The following is a 22,462-nucleotide window of genomic DNA, read 5'->3' as shown; positions in this document are numbered from 1 at the left end:
ACCAACAAAATGAAAAACCATGAAATAAGTAAAAATGGGATTGGCACATTTCCGCTCATCACACCATTAAGGTACCGGTAGGTACTTCTTGCCAGCTCCTATCCGTGCTTCGCACCTTGCCAGTCAACCAACTGATCCATCAGGCTGATCTTTCATTTTTCAACTTTCTGACAACCATTCAGGCTATCCACAAGCCCTGACTTGTCTTCACATGTTCCATGCATCCATGCAATCAGTCTTTCCGTCTCCCTCTATTGTTTTCTCATCTTCAGACTTATTTACTATCATAACTGCTTTTCTCACTGCTTGATTTCACTGCAAAGTCTCTCCCACACCCACTTACTACATTTAATAGTGTTTGGAGCTCTTCTGCTGGCCCATTCATAGCTATCATGTCATCTGCATATAACAACATATATTTCTTGTAATTACCAAATTTCACACATGCATTCGTTTTTCTCATCCTGAATGCCAGTTATGTGTATATAATACAGAGGACTAGTGACATTATAATCTTTGTTTGACTCTAGTTTCCTTCGTCACACAGTTTGCTTCTAATTTCCTAATCTGTACATTGCTTTTGTTTCTTCATACACAACAATATTTGCTACATATTTGCTCAACCTAACATTATCTTTATATGCACAATCTTTCTTTGCTTACCCTATACTATAAGCTCCCCTAATATCGTATAATTTACACGCCAAAACGGCATGGCTACGAAAGCTCCGCCTGGAGATATAAACGCTGCGCTCGTGCTGTCTGTGCTGACCCGATCATGGCTCCCGTAACGGGGCTCAAAGAATTGTTTTATGTAGTAAGTGAATCTCTAAGCGAATACATGATTTCTTATGACAACGACTCTGCCTGTGGTATTACACGAGTAACTAAATGGCCTGAACGAGTGCTCCAGTAAGTGGATCATGCAATTCAGCATCGATAAATCCAGCGTCCTGAGTGAAAAATACCCCCTTGAGAAATTACCCGTTAAACAACACAGTTCTTGGTCACGTTTGCTGCGAAAGGGATATGGATGTGCGCGTGAACTCAGATCTTCGACGCAGAAATCACTGAATTACCGCCAGAAACCGCGCAAACAGCCTTCGGGTTTATTTACATATACATTAATAACCAGAGCGCAGAAGTTATCCTTAATATGTATCTGGCACTGGTTAGGCCTCAGCAAGATTGTGCTACTTAGCTTTGGTATCCCTAGTACAGAAAATATATACCTTCCCTTCAATCAGCACCAAGAAGAAGAATTACTAAAACAATCCAAGACTTATAATCTTGCAGTACAGAGAAAGACAAAAATAAAACATTCAATATTATTTCTTCAGAAAAAAAATTGATTGCGAGGTGATTTAACTGAAGATTTTAAAAAGTTAGGGAAATTAAGTAAGTCACTTCAGATGACGAACTAACATTAACAACAGACGTAGGAACACGCAGTAACGGGCATGAAGTGGAGAACTTCGGGTTCAGGAAGGGAATGGCCAAGAACTGGTTCATGAACAGGGTAGTAGATGAAAGAAACGAACTGAACAGATATGTACAGTTAATGCAAACAAGATTGAGAGTTTTAATTGGAGATTAGATAAATTTATAGGCGGGGAGGAAGGTTGGTGAACAGCCCACTCTAAGGAGTCGCTATGTGTATGTTGTCTGCCCTCTTGTAGTCTCCTAATATCATGGTGTATCCTTATGTACATTACAATGAAAATCGAGAAAAATGCAACAAAAAAACTACATTGGACAAAAAATCTTGTCCATGATATAAATTAGGCAACGAAAAAAACATTCAAAGAAACAAGATACCATAGACATAACAATACAGTGCAAAGTATTCAGTCACTGCGTCCCTCGGCTGTCTGCCCTGCAGTTACACTCAAGAGCTCCCATAATGCCGCACTCGGCGGCGGTTCTCCAGCACCTCGGTGGTCACGAGGACTCTGATATCTCGTTGGACAAATCTGGTAGAATTGTTTCCCTGAACAGTATGCCAAACAGGACTAAAGATAATAAGAAATCTTGAATATATAAAAGGTTTTATTCAATATTTGGTAAATTTGCTCACCATTTTACCTGACTTTCATAAGCCATTGATGTGAACATTTGTTACTCGTGCAAATCGTGTACGCTACAGGTATTTTGTAGCCTGTGTCATTGATTGATCCAGTGTTGAAATGCTTCATATTAGCGATCCATGTGTCAACACCCCCACTTATTGTTCTCACGCGTGGTTCCCTTGTGGCATAACCAAAAGACGATGTAATGTTTACGCAGATGTGCCCAGGATCACTTCCTTGATGGCTCGGTAATTCTTTTCGTGCGCGGCCTTGAGGATGGCAACCTCTGGTGTGTCGACGGGCAGGTCTGAGGCAGCCACCTTGAAGCCCGTGAGGGGAGCGGCGGCGTACTTTCTCACCTGCACATCTCCGACAGGGTCTACATAGGCGAAGCTGCCACGGGTGCGGCCCAGGGCATCCTTGGTCTCCACACGTGTGTTAGGACCACCCCAGTGGGAAAAGGAGTACTGCTTCAGCTCATCCTGAGCATGGAACTGGCCGCCTACGTAGGGTGTGGCGAGGGAGGGCATAGGAGGCTCCGGAGCTTCCAGGGGCTCAGGGGCAGCCGCTATCACCACTGGGGAGGCAACTGCAACAGGGGCTGGAGACGGGCTGGGCTACCTGGAGGATCGCTGGGTGCTGGGCCAGCCGCTGGACCAGTTGCTGGGAAGGGAAGGGGAAGGCCTGTCTGAGGCCTGTCTGAGACCGCCCGCGTGGGGAGGAGCTGCTGTAGGCTGCTGCTGCTGGGGATATACGGGCAGCGGCTGCAACATAAAGAGAGCCGCGCACAGACGGACGCCACGGCAAATAGAACCTGCAAGGATTCGCCCACGAATCAATTGTTTTATCAAACCTCCACTTTACACACACACACACACACACACACACACACACACACACACACTTTTTCATACCAACACAGGCTCTCAGTTTGCTGACGAGATTGACATGAATATTTGCACCCCAATTTTGTATATAACATTTACACACAGTTCAAATAATGAAAAAAAAGAAAAAATGAATATATATATATATATATATATCTATATATATATATATATATATATATATATATATATATATATATATATATATATATATATATTGGGGGCGACTAGACTGGTGGCGGTGGGCAGTGTTTTTGGTAGTGCTGGTGGTGGGCATTGGTGCTTGAGGTAAATGTTAGACTGTTAGTGGTGGTGGTGGTGGTGGTAGGGAACTGGTGCTTTCAGGTGAGACTGTTAGACAAGAGATGAGAGATGAAATAAACGGATGAAGATATGAGTGGAGAAAAGATGGAAAAAGATGAAATAAATGGGAGAGAAAATAAGGATGGAGAAATTGGGGATGATGTGGACAAGCTACATGAGGTTTAGTTGGTTGAACTTTAGGTGATGGCAGTGTTTGAATCATCGTCACTACTCACCAGGAGCTTCATGTCTTCGTCTTTAGTGGTGCAGGCAACGGCAGGATCTGTGAGAGTGATGACCGGCAGATGAGTCGGTGCTGGTTGGGCCGCCCTGTCCCGTCCCTACGCTTCCTAAGGGCATCTTCCTTCCATTCAAGTTCACATTCTTCCCGTTTTGTTTCATTATAGTTGTGTTGTCGATGAGCGAAGCAATACTGTGTTCTGCAAGACATTCTCAGCGGTGGCGGTGCAGCAAGACACAAATAGAGCGCGTTTTGCGTCATAAAGCAGCAGAATAACTTATAAACTTTTGCGACGGAGTGAAGGTCGTTGATTGCCTTAGTCTGCTCATCGCGCACTTGTCACCTTGAAACACGAGCAACATCTCTTTTTTTATCTACACAACGATAGTAGTAAGCAACTATAATATCAACCACGTCAGATCCAGTCCAGTCCAGCGAAATCAATGCATGTAAGTTTTAGCCTGTTGTACAAGCTCTCCTTCGAAATTAAATAAAAGTGCTGCCCAGGAATAATACAGCACTGTAAAGAAATTACATACGAAAATGGGAACTGATGTGTAAAGAATGGCCTATAAAAAACTGCCATAGGAAAAAAGAAGAAATGACACGGAAATAATTACACAGGAAAAGAACACAAGAAAAAGAGAAAAATTACGATGGAAACAACGGTACATAAAAAAAATTAAAAAATGGCACAGGAAAATGGCCTAATAGTCGTTGGAAAAAATGGCATACTTGTCTGCCGATCATTCTATAGAGTACAAAATTTCATTCTAAAACTCCCTACACTCTGTTTCCATAGCTTGGTTAACGAACTGCATCAGCTGAGTGCAATTTATCTATTATGTAAATGTAAAGTTGGGAGTATACGCTCAGGCTAGGCTACGCGTGGCCTGGGTGTTCACTTAGCCCACTGGTATTCATTGCGCGGCTCATGAGTTTGACTGGCGGCTCTCCATCCAGGAAATATACAAATCACTTAATACCAAAATCCTAATCTCGAAAAATTTTTATATATAAATTCTGAAGAAAAAAAATGATAATATAAAACTTCCAAGCCTTTTGTCTCGAAAGATATTTTAAATAGTTAGTAATGACATTGGAATAAATATCAGCTGCTACCGTTCCTCCGTACAGGAATAGATCGCGTGTAAACAGTAGCGTCTCTGCCTGTGTGCGCGGTGGTGGTCTGGCATGATGGATCGTTACATAATTAAGCGAAAAGTACGGATGGCGGGGAAACGAGTGGCCAGCCTACCAACAAAATGAAAAACCATGAAAAAAGTAAAAATGGGATTGGCACATTTCCGCTCATCACACCATTAAAGTACCGGTAGGGAGGTAAGTAATTATGTAACATCATGTAGGAAAATTATGGGTTTTCTTGGGTGTGGCTCTCAAAGTGAATGTAGTCTACTAAATTGGTTCTCTTGCTAAAATTAGTGAATACCACTGACTTAGCCCTTGAGCCCGGGACACATCGGGACACGGCAAGGGTAACATCTACATACCTTCTCCAGGTTTCCCTCGGTATCAATTAATCGACCAATCCGAAAGGGAAGATGAACAACTGACACTGTTTTTGTTTCTTTTCATAATATTCACCTCCCAGAAAGGAGAAAGCGAGAATGAGACTAAACAAAAATGCGTATATGGGCCCACTGATAACTGCAGCGATTCGTGGCTCGTGCCGCGTTGCTGGCAAGGAGGAAAAGGGCAGGGTCGTTATTTCTGGTATGCAGCTTAATTTATAATAATAATAATAATAATAATAATAATAATAATAATTATTATTATTTCAGTAAAACACCAAAGACAGGATTTACGATGCCACTTAAACATAAGTAAATATATAAAATCCAACATGAAAAGTAGAACAGTTAAAAAAAATTAAGAACGCCTGACTCCTTGCTTAAAAATACGCCTTAAAAGTACATTAAAAATACATGAAAAATGAGTTATGACAGCAACATCTGCATTATGTGAGATGAAACCATCGTAAATATACTAATGAATTAATGTATTCGACCACAACATTGCCTGCTTACCGCTAAGAGGCGACGAATCATGCAGTTTTTATTTACGCTTAGTTATGGTGAGGTGAGGACATTGATATCTTGGAAAGTTTCACAGGACTTGGTAGCGTAGTACAGAACAACGGTGGATCCTGCCAAGCGGTCCTCAGAATGGCGCCGTTTTGGTGTGGCGAGGACACCGAGGGCGGTATTCTCAAACGCTTCCGCCTCCCACATCAACTATTTCCAAAGGGCGAAAAGGAGATCAATCGGGTTCTCTCGAGTGTTGTGTTAGGTTTATGGGACAGAGGAATGGTCAAACTACCACCAAGGTCATAAGACTACCCCTGCAAGTGCTCACAACTCCTACGAAAGCCTTGTCAAATGTGTGAGCTTGGGCGCCGAAATGTTTAAGAACACGACCCTGACATCTTGGAAAATTTCACAAGCCTTGGTGGCGTAGTGCAAAACAACGGTGTTCGTGATTTGAGGAAGTCGACGGAATTTTGCCATGGGGTGCTTAGAATGATGGGGAGACTTCCTGGGAAGGACCTCCAGTGTTGGCGTCGTAGGGTGGGCTAGGCGACGCTCCCACCACCTATCAACCCGGACTCTAGATTCTGGGATTAAAGATGAGCTCCGGGAGGGCAGCATGAGCCAATGCAAGATGGCGCCACTTTAAACACTCGCCTGCGCCAGGACGGGCTGGGCCGACCATCAGGCCCCACCGGGAGGAAGCCTTGGGCCGACCATCAGGATCCACCGGGAAGAAGCCTACCGGCGCAATAGGCCACGACGTAAAAAACAAAAATAAAATCCTATTGATTGGTTAATTATGGTCCATTCTAACTCCTGAATCTTGTTAATTGACTAGTTTTTATTGTTGTGGTGAGGTGGAGAACGCTGCCCATCAACTGTACATTCAAATACTGTTTTGGATATCTGGAGCACCGGGAAGAAGAGGAAGAGCAACTTTAATTCAAACTCTTCCCCATTTGCAAGTGAGGTTGTCAACCTGTCATCTCTAAGTTTTCTATATCGCTGGGTCCTTTGCTTACCCTTCCGTGAGGCCTATTTTCTCTGCCTTTTCAGTGCAGTCTCGTCATATCCATTTTGAGCTCCCTCTTTTCCGTTTGCCTTTCAATTCCATTTTAAGTACTTTCTCCCATTCGTCTTCATACTCCCAATAATATGCATCTTCTACCTCTCTACTTTTTGTTATACTTTTTTTTTTACAGCAAAGGAGACAGCACAAGGGCACACAAAAAAAGGAAACAATAAAAAAAAAAGCCCACTACTCGCTGCTCCTGTAAAGAATCCGAAGAGGTGGCCGAAAGAGCAGTCAATTACGTGAGAAGAGGTGTCCTGATACCTTCCTCTTGAATGAGTTAAAGTCGTAGGCAGGAGGAAATACAGTTCTTGAGAAATATCACTATAGAAAACTGCCCATACAAGGAACAGACAAAGAGCAATCACCGGACAACCATCAATGTCAGTCTGGTGATGAGTCCCATGCAGTCTGGCATGTTAACTTTGTCAATGTATCAAGCAGGGTAAGAGGGTTAGGGAAGAAAAAGAAGAGGATGAGTTCAGGTTGCTAGCCTACACAACAACGGAAACCCTGACCTTGGCAGCATCTTCGTTCGTTCAGACATCTTTTTTTGTGTGTGAGTGGATTCACCCGGTGTTGACCTTGGCGCATCATAGGCCTGGGGGCATTTACTGTAACCTTCCCCAGAATTACCCTCTCCCACCATACAGAGCATCCACCACACACACAGCTCACTAAACATCTCTACGATTCAGGGGACCCGCCTACTTGTAACCTTCCCCCGCCATACACTCATCATACACACACCTCACTACACAGTGCAACACCTCTACGTCTTAGGGAACCCCGCCCCCTTGCCTCCATAGAATCACTTAACTTCCAATACTAAGATTCTACCTCCATACCCAACACCTCACTCGCCGCCATGCTCTCTTGAACACCGCTGTCTCTCCTACGCCCTCTGATTCACTAAACAACGCAGGTATGAATGTCCAACTTTACAAATTACTATAGTTGCTAGGCCGATGCTGTCACACTATACACCATACTCCAGCAGCTGGTTGCTACCCTGCCCTGCGAGCCCGTCAGACCACACCCTCCACGCGGGTTTCACATGGGCGTGCTCGGGGCGGGGCTCAGCAGGAGAGGCGGCCCCGGCCACCAAAGTAAGGTCTTCAGCTAAAAAACACTCAGGGTGTGGCTTGGAGCAAAAACCAGAATACACCGACTTTAAATTCTTGTGTCGTCCCCTGAATATCTGTCTGAAGAATCATACAAAGAAAGATAACCGGAAACAGGTCTAGTGTTAGCTAAACGTGATACATACAGCGGAATAATGAATGAAAGGTCTGCGTAAAATGTGGGTGCTGATGAATCGTCCACCCTTGTAAAGCACTCTCATCAGGGAACAGCTATTTAGAAAAAAATCTTTCAATTTATATCTTCCTTAGGATACACATATATCGAGTTGTGGCGAGACTGATAAAAAAAAAGATACTGGCGTCGCTAACCTATATACCAACATACCTGGCCATCCACGTTCTCAGCATTAGCGCCTCCAAGCTGCAAACGTGTGCCTCTGGGGATGTCATGTTATCAAAGCTGATGTGGACGAGGCATCGACCTGCGGAGGGGAAAAAAAAAGTCTCATGAGAGTATGGATCACGCCTCAGTGCTGGCTTGAGACAGCCTATTTGGGTCGCCATCTCTTCGCAAATAGATAACTAACAAATGACGGGGTACACAGCTCTCATCGCTGTCAAGAAACATATAAATGTGTTGTGAAATTACCATTTCCTAAATCTGGGTTAATGCAAAAAAAAAAAAAAATGGAAAGAACGCATAAATATAACTCACTGTGCAATATAAAAAATCGAGGAGTTCATTAAGAAGGAATTAATCCTAGAGCATCGAAAATATACGGAAAAAATCACCACTGAATCCGGTCAACGAAGGAAGAGCTCAGCATTAATACTGATCAGGCTGCAGCACTGCAGCCTGATTATTAGATACTGCAGCGGCTTTTTCGCATTACCGTAAAATAATATATATATATATATATATATATATATATATATATATATATATATATATATATATATATATATATATATATATATATATATATGTGTGTGTGTGTGTGTGTGTGTATGTGTGTGTGTGTGTGTGTGTGTGTATATACTTATATCTATCTATCTATCTATCTATCTATCTATCTATCTATCTATCTATCTATCTATCTATCTATCTATCTATCTATCTATCTATCTATATATATATATATATATATATATATATATATATATATATATATATATATATATATATATATATATATATATATATACAGTGAACCCTCCACTATGGACCGGAAACTTGCCCCAGCTCGGTCATTAAGCCTCGAATTTTGGAAAATCAACCGCTTTGGTGCGAATCGCCAAAACTTTAATAAGCGACCGGGCTCAAAAACCGACTCGAAGGGGTAAAAAATCGAATAAATTCGCCAAAAACGGCTCTGAAAAAACTATTTTTGAGTTTCCAACCTTTAAACCCACTCATTTTTTGAGAATTTAAAAAAAAAATTAGTTAACAAATACTTCAGCCCTACCAAATGTGCTTTCTAATATGATGCATTATCATTTTATTATCATTGATTTCTTTTTATTTCGCTTTTTTCCATCATTATTCTTATCTCCTTTTCTACCTTCTTTTTCATCATCATCATCATCATCTACTTCTTCATTATCGTCGTCTCTATTATTATCATCATCATCATCATCTTTATCATCATTATCGTCATCAGCAGCTTCTACTTCTTCTTCACTGTTATCATCATCATCAAAAACTTCACTATTATCTTCATCATCATCATCATCATCATTGCCATTTTTATCATCATCATCATCATCATCATCTTTATCATCATCATCATCAGCAGCAGCATCTTTTTCTTCTTTATCTTCTTTTCTAGTAATGATTCTCTTTTAATAAAAGTTTGAGGTTCTTGAACTGGCACCTGCTTAACCATGTGTACATTTTTTAATGATACTAAAAAATAATCAATGGTGAAGCTCATGCATTCTGCTCTAGTTCGCCACTCCACGAACCCAAACCGGCACCCGCGACGCGTGTTCCATTCTTACATAATGTTGGCGCCCTTCATCCAGGACTGTCCATCTATACGGGTTTTTTCTTTCTTTAGTGAAGGCCACAACCATACTCCGCCGGCTAACCTTTGACATTTAGCGATCGTGCTGTGCCCACGCCCTCCAGATTCACCTCCGGTACTTTCGAGAAGCTTTATGTGCTTTGCTTCTCCCTACATCATCTTCACCTCATCTTTATATGTCAATAGTACTGAATTACACGTGAGAAGGTATTGTTCTCTTGTGCATAAATATTGTGGGTCTTCTGCGAGTACATATTAACATATCCATTACGTTAGGAGTTAGACAAAATATTAATCTTAATCTTATTAATCGCAGGAGCCACTACAGCCAAAATACGAAAAATTCTGAGATTGTGCCAGCAACAGCTTTCATCAGGGGTCTTCTGTCTCGTGTAAGTGTGACTTGGAACATTGTATATGATCATGCAAGATGATCCAAAACTGCATTACCGAACAATGACCATAAAGAGGAAAACTTTATGGAAACTTTAGGAAAAATCTCCACCAGAGGATCCAGAGACAGCACACGAAGAAACCGGGAGAGAAGAATAAGTGTAGAGTAAAAAGAAAAGGTAGGTAGGTAGGTGTGGGGCGGGGCGAGGTAGGCAAGGCTGACTGAACCTGGTGGGAAGGTGGGCGAAGGATGGGCGACAAAAAGTGAGCTGGAATTATAATAGAGTGGCAGGATCCTATAGACTGATGTGTGTGTGTGTGTGTGTGTGTGTGTGTGTGTGTGTGTGTGTGTGTGTGTGTGTGTGTGTGTGTGTGTGTAATTCACCACGGCCTGATCACGAGTTGGACTCGCTTTCGCCAGCAGGTACCCTCCCGACGAGAGCAAGTGCTCATTATCGTCGATCTCTGGGTACTGCCAGGACCTCACACACCACACACCCCTTCCCCCTTGCTCAGGAGGGACAGTAACCATTCCTAGTCAACCGAAAGAATCCGGCCTGAGCGGGGCTCGAACCACCGCCTGTTTGGCCGTTATGCCTCGCAGCGCAGCGCTCTACCGATTGAGGCACCGGAGCACACGTGTGTGTGTGTGTGTGTGTGTGTGTGTGTGTGTGTGTGTGTGTGTGTGTGTGTGTAATTCACACCAGCCTGATCACAAGCTGGACTCGTCATTGCCAGCAAGTACCCACCCGATTAGAAAAAAACTCATTATAGTCGATCTCTGGGTACTGCTGGGATCTCGCACACCCCACACTCCATCCCCCTGCACGAGGGGGGACAGAAACCACTTCTAGTCCGCGGAATAATCCCGGCCTGAGCAGGGCTCGAGCCTCCATCTGTCAGGCCGCGAAGCCTGGCAGCGCAGTGCTTTAACCGACTGAGCTATCAGTGGTGTGTGTGTGTGTGTGTGTGTGTGTGTGTGTGTGTGTGTGTGTGTGTGTGTGTGTGTGTGTGTGTGTGTCCTTTCAAACGAAAACTAAACATACTTGAAAACATATATCACATTGTTCAATAACAACAACAAAATCTTTAGTTACCCATATCTTACATAAAACACGACAATTTTCGAGAAAACATAATAATTTGGAGATATACAAAGAAATCCCTCACTAAAACCGGAAATAGAAAAACGGATAAGACTGGGCTTGAGTGCTTTTGGAGAACAAAATAACATATCGAAGGACTCTCCTGCTGCAGCGAAGGGTTTTCATTCCTCCCTGTCATGACATGGGTCAGAGGCATGGACACTGGCCAAGTCTCTGGAATGGAAACTGAGAAGTGTCTAATCCATGCTGGGTCTCACTATAATAGATAAAAAAAAAAAGCTGCAAATCGACAAGAGAGGTGATAGACTAGGGAATAACTGATATAAAAACAAGAAACAAGGGGAGGCCATTCAGTAGACTGAAAAAAAAAAAAAAAGGTTACGGAACGTTAACACCGACTTTGGAAACTAGATCGAGGTACAGAACAGAAACGAATGAAAACGCTTGGGAGAGATGGAGTCCTGCAGTGAAGTGATATTATGGCTGATGATACACACACACACACACACACACACACACACACACACATTCGCACCCACAGTTCAGCCATGCAAGATCAATGTAGAGGTTGTGGAAGCCAAGGAGGTCTTGAAGGTCACAGAGTAGGTTCTGAATGTCAAGGAGAGGAGACTGATGGGGTTGGAAAGGAGGTTTTGTGGGTTGGAGACTGTGGAAGCAAATTTGCTGAAACAAGATGCCAAGGAAAATCGCACACATATTATGTCTCATTGCAATACATACTGCAATGCTGTAGTGACTTATGTGAATTTTCTGTATTGATTATTTCCTTGTTTATCAGCAATGCATATCCTATATTGTTTAAAGATGTAAATGTCATTGTAGGATGTGTGTGTTTGTATTCCTAAAATTCTGTGCATTGTATAGAGATATATACATTCACTTCAAGATATTCATGTATGTATTCCTTGTACTACCATCATAGTATAGTGCCATACTATATTATGCGTTGTAGTACTTATAAGGAATACATACAAATATCCTGCAGTACGTGGATGTATATATTTCTATTCAATACGAGATTTTAAAAATCCAGATATACAAATCCTACCTTGGAACTTATATATTTAAATAATACAGGACATGCATTGCCGATAAGCTAGGAAATTATCGTATTAATACAGAAATTACCTTGGAAATTACACGAGTAATTCAAGTGTTTTGGTCACGTGAAACACTCGTGTTCGCGACACGTAAAACTCGCGTGAAAATTTCTCGTAAATTTCACGTGTCAAAAACACGTGAATTCCATTTTGCGTTTTAGATCAGTTGTTCTCGTGATATTCACGTGTCATATTCACGTGAATCTGATCAGATTTATCCGAGTTTTGCCCACTGGGATTGGGTAATCGCTTTAATCAATACATTCTGTCGCCTCCATTTATTTACTTATTTATTTATTTTTTGCAGCAGAGGAGACAGTACATGGGCGTAAAAAAAAGAAAACAATGAAAAAAAAAAAAAAAGCCCGCTACTTACTGCTCCTAAATAGAGTGGCCAAACAGAAAATTCAATTTACTTCAATATACCTATTTATCTATTCATCTACATCCGCTTGTGTTAAATCTGCCAACGTATTTGTCTGTATCTGTATTTCTCTACGTATTCATTGACTTACTTGCTTATTTGAAGTTTGCTTGAGGTTGCATTACCCGGTAGAATTCAGCTGTTGCCACCTACACCGACTAAATATCAAAGGACAACACTTTTTTTTCCCTGCACAAGGACAGACTAGCAACGGGACTGCCCCACTTGTCATACCTCTGCTCTCTCTCTCTCTCTCTCTCTCTCTCTCTCTCTCTCTCTCTCTAACACCAAGACTTTTTTGCGTTATTCAACACACACCAGTTTGCCAATCACCCCGTTATTTTGTCCGCGCTCTCTTTTCGAAACCTATGATGCATGCACATACGTAGAAGATGAATCAGGAATGCCCTCTTTTTCTATCACGCATTTTTGTGAGTAAATTTAGACAGAGATACTCACTAAAATAAAGGTATTAGTTGTTCCGCAGTCTACCACCTGCGCATATAAGCAGCGTTTGCTTACAAGGCGGTAGTGTCCTTCCCCGCCCCTTGCCCTGAGCGTCAGCCAGACTTGGTGACCCTCAGAATATAGAAAAAAGTATATATATGGTGGGTCTTGATTGGCTATAATCCCTAGTGACGTCACAACTAGGCGTATATAAGAGGACAACCACACGCACGCACAGAGATAATCTCAACTCCAACAGACAACATGAAGGTTCTGGTAAGTCTTAAATCCAACTTAGGAGCGATTTTCAGTTAGCACTCACGACGCTGTGTTAGCCTTATTTATCAATTGAAAGTATCTAAAAATGATCAGTTATCAATCTACAATATCTTTGTGACTTTCAAGGGTCCGTCCACCACTGAGGTGAGGCAGCGTTCTTCCATATGCGGTCAAACTTGACCTGCGTAATGACTCCCACAGGCGGTGCTGTGTCTGGCGGCGGCTTGCTCGGCCATGCCCACTTCTGGGATAGTCGGACCCTCAGGCTCCATTGGACCGTCAGGCTTGGTTGGTCCTTCCGGCCCCGTCCAGTTTAACACTCCCGCCTGGGCCTTCTTCGGAAACGCTGCCCACGCCCACCTCGCCGCCCTCAATGCCGTACGCGCCCCCGCCGCCGCCCGCCCCCTCATTTACCAGGTAGGAATGCATTATTAGAACGTGCGCCCACACCCACCTACCCACATTTTTTTAGTGTGTGTGTGTGTGTGTGTGTGTGCGCACGCACACACGCACACACACACACACACACACACACACACACACACATCTTTACATATATCAATTAAAGCTTCCACTAACTATTATTATTATTAATATATTATTATAAATATATTATTATTATTATTATTATTATTATTATTATTATTATTATATTATTATTATTATTATTATTATTATGTATTAATATTATCATTATTATTGTTGTTATATTATTATTATTATTATTATTATTATTATTATTATTATTATTATTATAACTATATGCTAAATATGCTACCTACTGCTCTATTCCTAGGCGGCACCCGCCGTGCAGGCGGCTTATGGCGTGGATGCCGCGGGCTGTGTGAGCGGGCCGTCCGGCAAGGTGTGTCCCACCGGCAACATACAGTTCCTAGCATAAAATCAAATATGGGACCACCACTGTTTACTGCTATATGCAGTCTTCATCCCTTTTCTTACTTTACTCCCCAGTAATGTGATACATGCACATTAATCTACAAAATATATATACATGACCTGCGAACATGAGGCCAAGCGTCAAATTTCGTCATGTAATTAATATATGTATGTGTACATGACTTTGTGTTTTACTGAGTCCTTGAATAATAGTTGAAATAATCTCTCTCTCTCTCTCTCTCTCTCTCTCTCTCTCTCTCTCTCTCTCTCTCTCTCTCTCTCTCTCTCTCTCTCTCTCTCTCTCTCTCTCTCTCTCTCTCTGAGGTTAATGGTTCTGCAGTGTACAGACATGAATCTTGTAAATCCTGAGGCAAGGATCTTCAATGAAAATATATTGAATAATGCAGAGATGTGGCAGATATGTGAATAGGACAATTTGTTTTGGGAAGATCATAAATGAACTATACAGAGAGTGAGAGACAGGACAGAGTCCTGGGGGGACGCCACTCTTGATAGGTTTAGGGGAAGAACAGTGACTGTCAACCACAGCAGAGATAGATAGGCCGGAAAGGAAACTGGAGATAAAAGTACAGAGAGACGGATAGAACCCGTAGGAGGGTAGTTAGGAAAGCTAATATTTGTGCTAGATTGTCAAAAGCTTTCAAGATACTTAAGGAAACAGCAAAAGTTTCACTTCAACAGCTGGAAGAGAATGATCAGGAGTCAGTTAGAAAAGTAAGATCACTAGTGGAACCCATACTGGTGATCACAGGTCTTAAGTTGATAGACAGTTAACCTTCTCGCGCACGATGACGTGTTTAGCGTCATCAAAGGGGAAGAGGTCCTGGCGCAAGATGACGCGAAACGCTCCATAGAAGTAATAAAAATATTAAAAATTAAGTTTTCGGTGAGTGCGTCAAATCTGGGAGCGTCATTTGTTGGGATAAGTTTCTTAATGGTAACATATGGCAACCTTTCTAAGGAGCGTAGATGAGGAGCTTTGAGCGATTTTTAGTTGTTAGCCTACTCTGACGGGAGAGGAAAAAAATGAAGTTTTCTCGGTGTAACTCGGAAACTAATAGGCGTATGAGGATTTTGAGGATACCATAAGAATCCTCACTAAATTTCGCTTCGAAACATATATTCGGCTAAAAAATTGGCCCACAAAATTTCGAGCTAGCGAGTGGGGAAGAGTTGGTACTTAGGATTTATTGTCTACAATACTCTATACGGAGACTTGAAACAAGTTTGTATTGTTTATATATATATATATATATATATATATATATATAACATATATATATATATATATATATATATATATATATATATATATATTTTCCTCTATATGTCTTTATGAAGCCATTGATACCAAATTTATTGGGGTACGATATATCTGTGAGGGTAAGATACGTCCGGGAATGTGGAGTATCGCGGCGGCAAAAAAAGGCCGGTCGGACCTGAGAAATGCATGATGAGTGGAACAGAACTTATTGGAAACTTACGGTGTGCGAGAGGGTTAAGAACTTTCCTGTTAAGGATTGTTTCAACAGCTGTAGAGACAAGAAAGTAAAGCTATAGGATGGTAGTTTGAAGGATCAGAGGGTCACCCCTCTTAGGCAGAGGCTATATATATATAGGCATACTTTCAACAGGAAGACAGATGTGACGGCAGTGTTGCCATCAGAACTAAGGAGAGGTGGAAAAGATGAAGAGGTAAAATTGTTTGATATGTCTGGATATGTGCCATAAGTCTCTGGTGGAATTTGAAAATGTGTTGTCATTTTCTATTGATGGAGGAGTTTTTGGTAAGTCAAAGAATATATTTGGAGTGATTCTGAGCAGAAATTTTAAGACCATGATTAGCAGGAGATTGAAGGTTCAGGTACTATTTGTGAGCTACCTCTCTGTCTTTTATAGCATGAGAAAAAGCATGATTGAACCAGCATGTTTTAGTATGAGGAGTAGAGAAAGTATGTGGAATGTGTGCCTCCATCCCAAAGAGAGTCACCTCAGTGATGCACTGGGCATACAGAGAAGGGTCTCTGATTTGGGAGCAGCAATTATTCCATGGGAAATCAGAAAAGTACATCCTTAGGTCATCTGACCGAGCTGAAACATAATGCCAGGATCACTGCCTTTTTGGTGGGTCCAGAAGCTATACAGGAGTGATAGGACTGAATGTGGTAATAAGATTATACGTAATTGGAGAAGGCCAATGAAGACAAAAGTTTAATAGAATAAGCTGAACGATTAGAGGTTAGGAAGAGGTCTACAGTATTGAGTGTGTCTCCAGGGCAGTTGAGGATAAACGTAGGAGGCTGTACCAGCTGCTCTAGATCACTGAGGAGAGTAAAGTTGTGAGCATATTCACCAAGCTGGTCTGTGAGAGGATGAAAGAAAAGTTGGTGGCGAGTTCTGAAATCTCCTAAAATGGAGATTTCTCCCAGGAGAGACTGAGTCAAGATGTGTTCCACTCTAGAATTCAACTAGTCAAAGAATTTTACATAGTTGGTAAGAGTTAGGTGAGAGATAAACAGCACAGACATATTTAGCAATAGAATGGTAATTAAGTCTAAGCCAATTGGTGGAAAATTCTGAGCTAGTCATATTTTGAATGGAATAATGCATTGGCAATTATATCAGAACCATTTTACTAAACTTAAGTGATACTGATATTCATAGCTGTAGGTTTAACTAAAGTTAAATGATATTGATATTCATAGCTGTATTTTCAACATTTTATTGACCAGCCCAAAACACAGGAATCATAAACTCAATATAAATAACAAATATATATATATATATATATATATATATATATATATATATATATATATATATATATATATATATATATATATATATATATATATATATATATATATATATATATATATATATATATATATATATATATATATATATATATATATATATATATATATATATATATATATATATATATATATATATATATATATAATGGAGATATGTACAGAAGGATCACAATAATAACAGTGCAGTGGGATGCTGATTTTAATGATTAATAGCTACTGTAAAAAGTGGTGACATTACCTCAAGTGTACGAAGATCTAATCGGTTTTCAGCAGACACTCTCAGATACAACAGCACAATTGAAATTCAATTACTTTTCTTGTGATTATTCATATGAAAATGATAAGAAATGAGTAATATATATATATATATATATATATATATATATATATATATATATATATATATATATATATATATATATATATATATATATCACCATTTGCGCAGCCTTGATTTGCGGCCATCGTCCCACCAATTTGCGCAGGTGGTCTTGCCAATTGCGCACCTCGCCCCCCCCACCACTTAGTGCCGTCTCCCGCGTAAATTTAGATTTCTACGTAGTATTGGTAAACATGTCCATGGTGGTGATGAAGTTGGCGGTGGTGATGAAGGTGGTGGTGGTGACGAAGGTGATAAAGGTGGTGGTAGTGGAGATGAAGGTGGTGGCGGTGATAAAGGTGTTGGGGGTTATGAATGTGGTGGTGGTGATCAAGGTTGTGGTGGTGATGCAAGAAGTGTTGGTGGTGAAGGTGGTGGTGGTGGTGATGAAGGTGGTGGCAGTGATGAAGGTGATGGTGGTGGTGATAATAGTGGTAGTGATGATGAAGACAGTGGTGGTGGTTAAGGTGGTTGTGGTGATGAAGGTGGCGATGGTGGTGATGCAGGTGGTGGTGGTGGTGGTGACAGTGGTAGTTGTGACGAAGGTGGTGGTATACGGTGATGAAGTCACCATCCCCTCTACTTTCACTACCACCACCACCATGCATTTTCATCACCACTACCACTATCATCACCACAACTTTCATCACTACCCCACATTCATCACCACCACTTCTTTCATCACCATCACAACTTTCATCACTACACAACATTCATCACCACCACTTCTTCCATCACCATCACAACTTTCATCACTACCCCACATTCATCACCATCACTTCTTCCATCACCATCACAACTTTCATCACTACCCCACATTCATCACCACCACTTCTTCCATCACCATCACAACTTTCATCACTACCCCACATTCATCACCATCACTTCTTCCATCACTACACAACATTCATCACCACCACTTCTTCCATCACCACCACAACTTTCATCACTACCCCACATTCATCACCATCACTTCTTCCATCACCATCACAACTTTCATCACTACACAACATTCATCACCACCACTTCTTCCATCACCACCACAACTTTCATCACTACCCCACATTCATCACCATCACTTCTTCCATCACCATCACAACTTTCATCACTACCCCACATTCATCACCACCACTTCTTCCATCACCATCACAACTTTCATCACTACCCCACATTCATCACCATCACTTCTTCCATCACCACCACAACTTTCATCACTACCCCACATTCATCACCACCACTTCTTTCATCACCATCACAACTTTCATCACTACCCCACATTCATCACCACCACTTCTTTCATCACCACCACAACTTTCATCACTACCCCACATTCATCACCACCACTTCTTTCATCACCATCACAACTTTCATCACTACCCCACATTCATCACCACCACTTCTTTCATCACCACCACAACTTTCATCACTACCCCACATTCATCACCACCACAACTTTCATCACAACCCCACATTCATCACCACCACTTCTTTCATCACACAACTTTCATCACTACCCCACATTCATCACCACCACTTCTTTCATCACCACCACAACTTTCATCACTACACAACATTCATCACCACCACTTCTTTCATCACCACCACAACTTTCATCACTACACAACATTCATCACCACCACTTCTTTCATCACCATCACAACTTTCATCACTACCCCACATTCATCACCACCACTTCTTTCATCACCACAACTTTCATCACTACCCCACATTCATCACCACCACTTCTTTCATCACCACCACAACTTTCATCACTACCCCACATTCATCACCACCACTTCTTTCATCACCACCACAACTTTCATCACTACCCCACATTCATCACAACCCCACATTCATCACCACCACAACTTTCATCACTACCCCACATTCATCACCACCACTTCTTCCCTCACCACCACAACTTTCATCACTACCCCACATTCATCACCACCACTTCTTCCCTCACCACCACAACTTTCATCACTACCCCACATTCATCACAACTCCACATTCATCACCACCACTTCTTTCATCACCATCACAACTTTCATCACTACCCCACATTCATCACCACCACTTCTTTCATCACCATCACAACTTTCATCACTACCCCACATTCATCACCACCACTTCTTTCATCACTACCCCACATTCATCACCATCACTTCTTTCATCACTACCCCACATTCATCACCACCACTTCTTTCATCACTACCCCACATTCATCACCACCACTTCTTTCATCACCATCACAACTTTCATCACTACACAACATTCATCACCACCACTTCTTCCATCACCATCACAACTTTCATCACTACACAACATTCATCACCACCTCGCCTTCATCATCACCACCACCACCTCTTTCCTCACCACCACCATCAGCACCACCTTCATCACCACTACCGACCTTGAAACCAGCTGGCTAGCCGCTAGTGAAGAACACTGCCAACGTACACAACATGTCGTTTCCCGCCATTGCCCGATCGCCTCTCCTGGTCTCGTGGTGACTGCGATTACTCGATGTTTTCTGCCTCACCTTCCCACCACCATCATGGCTTTTTTTTTATTTATTTATTTTTTTTTTTTTTTTTGCTGGTAGGGGGGTTTTGGGGCCGTGACCATATGTATTTTTCCCCATAAGTTATTAAGTTCGCCATTTGCGCCTTCGCCATTTACGCACCTTCAGACCGCCCATATGGGCATAAACGGTGAGGTTTTACTGAAGAAATATTAACACCTTGAACAGCTTGCAGGAAGAGGTGGTGAAGGCGAGCAGTGTCGATCAAATGAAGGAAAGGCTGGATGAAAGTAGATATGAAGACGGGACTATTAGAGTTTAGCTCGGGCCCTGTAGACTACAAATAGGTATATACAAATAGGTAAATACACACACACACACACACACACACACACACACACACACACACACACACACCCTAAGGTAACCAAAAAGGATGTTGGTAAAAAGGAGTGGTTGATGAGAGGCAGCTAGAAAGAGAAAGGAGGAAGCTTGGAAGGGATGGAGGAGACGAAGAAGAATCAACTCGTGGAACAATTACAAACAAGCAAGGAATGAATATACAAAGATTAGAAGAGAAGAAAAATGGAAATATGAAAAAGATATAATCGACAAGTGCAAAGACCAACCCAAACTATTCTATAGACATGTGAACGGCAAATTAAAGAATAGAGAAACAATCGATAAACTGAAAATGGATGGAACTACATCTGAGGACCCAGCAGTGATGGCAGAAGTGATGAACAACAGCTTCCATAGAGTTTTCACAAAAGAAGAATCTGTACAACCACCGGGCCAGGAAAGAGGAAGGGTTATGCAGGAGGTCAAGGAAAGCTTGAACAAGCTGGATGTTAGAAAGGCGACGGGGCAGGATGGAGTATCAAGGTAGATCTTGAAAGAATGTAGTGAGCAACTTGCAGAGAAACTGCACTCCATAATGAGTGCCTCCCTGAGTGAAGAAAAGTTACCACAAGATTGGAAGAGAGCGAACATAGTACCAATTTTTAAGGGAGGAAAGAGAGAGGACCCATTAAATTACAGACCGGTATCACTCACTAGTGTGGTTGCGAAGATATGCAAGAGGCTGGTTAAAAACAGGTGGTCGGATTTCTTAGAAAGTGAGAAAATGATCTCGGATTGCCAGTTTGGATTTAGGAGAGGGAGATCTTGTGTCACCAACTTGTTGTGTTATTACTCAAGGGTGACATTTAATACAAGAGAGAGAAGGCTGGGGGGGTAGAGTTGCCTGGATTTGAAAAAGGCATTCGACAAAGTGCCACACGGAAGACTAATTTGGAAAATTAAAAATAGGGGTGGAGTGGGTGATGGACTGATTAAGTGGCTGGAGGACTTCCTAACTAAAAGGGAAATGAGGACGATAATCAGGGACAAGGTTTTCAACTGGTGCCCTGTGATGAGTGGGGTCCCACAAGGTTCGGTGTTGGCGCCAATAATGTTTGCTGTTTATATAAATGATATGGTGGACGGAGTGACCAGCTATGTGAGTTTGTTTGCAGATGATGCAAAGCTATTGAGACGAGTGAAAGATGTGAAGGACTGTGAGGCATTGCAAAGGGACCTGGATAAAATATGGGAGTGGAGTGGTACATGGCAGATGGAGTTCAACCTTGGGAAATGTAAAAAAAATAGAGTGTGGTAGGAGAGGAAGTAGACGTGAATATGATTATAAGATGGGAAGTGAGATAATATGCAGAGTAGTGGAAGAAAAAGATTTGAGAGTGACTGTCTCAGAGAACATGTAACCAGACAAACACATCAACAGGATAACGGGACAAACTATGAATTTGCTGAGGAACATAAGGACGGCATTTGTGTATTTGGACAAGGAGATGATGAAGAAAATAAGTTACAATGATAAGGCCAAGGTTGGAGTATGCAGCAGCGGTCTGGTCTCCTCACAAAAAGAAGAATATAAGAAAGCTGGAAAGAGTACAGAGAGTGGCAACTAAGATGGTACCAGAACTTAGAGATCGGACTTATGAGGAGAGACTCAATAGCATGGGGCTCACAACCCTGGAGAGAAGAAGAGAAAGAGGAGACCAAATAGCGGTATACAGGGTGGCGAGCGGAGTGGAGCATTTGGACAGAGAGGACCTGTGTGTGTGGAACGAGAGAGAGATGAGAGGACATGGAAAGAAATTGAGGGCGACCACGTGTAGGCGAGATGTGAAAAAGTTTAGCTTCCCAAACAGAAGCATTGAGCTAAGGAATAGGCTAGAGGAAGAGGTGGTTTGTGCAAGAAACATTCATGATTTTAGGGAAAAGTTGGACAAGAGTGGATATGGAGACGGGACAG

The 22,462-nt window shown here is 41.8% G+C and overlaps 3 protein-coding genes across 5 annotated transcripts; 2 read left to right on the top strand and 1 right to left on the bottom strand.

Annotated features, from left to right (window-relative positions):
* Positions 1-2,036: 2,036 nt before the first annotated feature.
* Positions 2,037-3,507, bottom strand: LOC126984119 (cuticle protein 7-like). The gene is made up of 2 exons (XM_050837504.1): positions 3,496-3,507; positions 2,037-2,686 (listed from the first exon to the last, which is right to left on the bottom strand). The coding sequence occupies exons 1-2, from the start codon at positions 3,505-3,507 to the stop codon at positions 2,279-2,281; spliced, it is 420 nt and encodes a 139-aa protein (XP_050693461.1). The 3' UTR covers positions 2,037-2,278.
* A 9,858-nt stretch (positions 3,508-13,365) lies between these two features.
* LOC126984213 (uncharacterized) lies at positions 13,366-14,584 on the top strand. Its single transcript, XM_050837746.1, has 3 exons — positions 13,366-13,502; positions 13,707-13,922; positions 14,302-14,584. Exons 1-3 carry the CDS (start codon positions 13,491-13,493, stop codon positions 14,404-14,406), a joined length of 333 nt encoding a protein of 110 aa, XP_050693703.1. The 5' UTR covers positions 13,366-13,490; the 3' UTR covers positions 14,407-14,584.
* A 2,769-nt stretch (positions 14,585-17,353) lies between these two features.
* LOC126984209 (mucin-6-like) lies at positions 17,354-20,769 on the top strand. 3 transcript variants are annotated; one of them, XM_050837737.1, is made up of 2 exons: positions 17,354-18,052; positions 18,089-20,769. In XM_050837737.1, exon 2 carries the CDS (start codon positions 18,183-18,185, stop codon positions 20,037-20,039), a length of 1,857 nt encoding a protein of 618 aa, XP_050693694.1. In that variant the 5' UTR covers positions 17,354-18,052; positions 18,089-18,182; the 3' UTR covers positions 20,040-20,769. The 3 variants fall into 3 exon arrangements, with proteins under 3 accessions (XP_050693694.1, XP_050693695.1, XP_050693693.1); XM_050837738.1 differs by having other exon boundaries at positions 17,356-19,923; positions 19,959-20,769; XM_050837736.1 differs by having other exon boundaries at positions 17,841-17,857; positions 18,014-20,769.
* Positions 20,770-22,462: the final 1,693 nt, after the last annotated feature.

Source organism: Eriocheir sinensis, chromosome 56 (genome assembly GCF_024679095.1).
Source record: "Eriocheir sinensis breed Jianghai 21 chromosome 56, ASM2467909v1, whole genome shotgun sequence".
Classification (NCBI taxonomy): domain Eukaryota; kingdom Metazoa; phylum Arthropoda; class Malacostraca; order Decapoda; family Varunidae; genus Eriocheir; species Eriocheir sinensis.
This window is presented reverse-complemented; position numbering and strand designations above follow the sequence as displayed.

Excerpts from the sequence above, each read along its gene's own strand:
- LOC126984213 (XM_050837746.1), top strand. Across the intron at positions 13,923-14,301 it reads CCCGCCCCCTCATTTACCAG|GCGGCACCCGCCGTGCAGGC; the intron begins GTAGGAATGCAT and ends CTCTATTCCTAG.
- LOC126984209 (XM_050837737.1), top strand. The coding sequence starts at position 18,183 with ATGAAGTCACCATCCCCTCTACTTTCACTACCACCACCACCATGCATT.